The sequence below is a fragment of the Mustela nigripes genome, chromosome 1, assembly GCF_022355385.1.
Source record: "Mustela nigripes isolate SB6536 chromosome 1, MUSNIG.SB6536, whole genome shotgun sequence".
NCBI classification, from domain to species: domain Eukaryota; kingdom Metazoa; phylum Chordata; class Mammalia; order Carnivora; family Mustelidae; genus Mustela; species Mustela nigripes.
Genome location: NC_081557.1, coordinates 153,366,422 through 153,368,117, shown reverse-complemented (window position 1 = coordinate 153,368,117; position 1,696 = coordinate 153,366,422). Strand labels below are relative to the sequence as shown.

At 40.9% G+C, this 1,696-nt stretch overlaps 1 protein-coding gene across 1 annotated transcript; it reads right to left on the bottom strand.

The window, feature by feature from the left end:
* LOC132014002 (large ribosomal subunit protein uL23-like) lies at positions 1 to 513 on the bottom strand. Its single transcript, XM_059394560.1, has one exon. The coding sequence runs from the start codon at positions 511 to 513 to the stop codon at positions 43 to 45; it is 471 nt and encodes a 156-aa protein (XP_059250543.1). The 3' UTR covers positions 1 to 42.
* Between the last annotated feature and the right edge of the window lie 1,183 nt (positions 514 to 1,696).

The window sequence follows — 1,696 nt, the reverse complement described above, 5'->3', positions numbered from 1 at the left end:
ATGAAAAAAACCTGTATTTGGATTTAGCCAGCTGGACTCAGCTTAGATGATCCCAATTTTGTTGGCAACATCCAAAGCATCATAGTCAGGGGCCAGCCGAATGTATGCCTTCTTCTCTCCATCAGGCCTGATCAAGGTGTTGACCTTGGCTACACTAATGTCATAGAGCTTCTTCACAGCCTGTTTGATCTGGTGCCTGTTGGCCTTGACATCCACAATGAACACAAGTGTGTTGTTGTCTTCTCTTTTCTTCATGGCTGACTCAGTGGTCAGGGGGACCTTGATGATGGCATAGTGATGAAGCTTATTTCTCCTGGGGGCGCTTTTTCGAGGGTATTTGGGCTGCCTTCGGAGACGCAGAGTCTTGGGTCGTCCGAACGTAGGTGATGTGCGGATCTTCTTTTTTTTGTAACTGTGGACTCTTTTCAGCACCGCTTTCTTGGCCTTCAAAGCCTTTGCCTTGGCTCCGGCTTTGGGAGGGGCAGGGGCTTCCTTCTTAGCTTTCCGAGCCATCTTTGTAAAAGGGATTTACAGGTGGGCACCTGGGTGGCTCAGTGGGTTAAAGCCTCTGCCTTCGGCTCAGGTCATGATCTTAGGGTCCTGGGATCAAGCCTCGCATAGGGCTCTCTGCTCAGCAAGGAGCCTGCTTCCTCCTCTCTCTCTCTCTCTCTCTCTCTCTCTCTGCGTGCCTCTCTGCCTACTTGTGATTCCTCTGTCTCTCTGTGTCAAATAAATAAACATTCACCATTTTTAAATGATAAAACATGAGATTTCAGATAAATTTCTCTCTTTGGGTAGGCTTCTTGCTATGCCCCTTCAGCTTCGGGTATTACTGCTTTATTACTCTCACTACCTTCAGAGATGGTACTCTAATCTGAAAAACATTTCCTGGTTAAATAATATGGATCATAGGCATATAGTATTTTCTTTACTGTATGATACAGTGTCATTTTTCAATAAAAGAGAAGCCTTCTGGTATGAAATAGGCTGGGATAGGTTTTACAAGATGTCTCCAGGTCCTAGTATTTATCTCAAGGTTTTTAGGATAAACATTTGAAGATATTATAGACTCAATTTCCCCACTCACAAAATAGGGTAGTTAGAATTATTTGGCCGTTACTCACAATTAAATTTGTATATAAATGATTATACCTTTGCATTCTAGACTGTTTCTATCAATAATAATAACTAAGGTATATTGTTTCCTATATAGTAGTCATTATTCTAAGTTTCTTATATACACTATCTACTGCTCTTTACAGTATCCCTATGATGTCAGCATTACTATTTACCTTTCCATTTTACACATGAAAGCTCAAGTGCAGAGAGGTTAATTACATATAGCTAGTTAGTGGTGGCAGCATGACCGAAGGCCATTCAAGCCCGGTGTCATCATCTATTTACCTAACTAGTTCACTATGGCTGCTTTACTGTACATGACATGCTAATGACAGGATATGGGATACTACTTCAATAAAGCTTAATGGTTTTCTCATTGCGACCTAACTCATTCTTCCATTAGGCCTTAGGAAGTTTTTTTAACTCTGCTACTGGAAAATTTTTTGCTGCATCACAAATAAAGTAACAAATCTTCCCACATCAAGGGCAAAGTATTAAAAAAGGGAAACAATTACTTCTAGAAGAAACGATTTACTCAAATATATCTCCTCTAAATAGTATAATGGGAGGAAGGAAG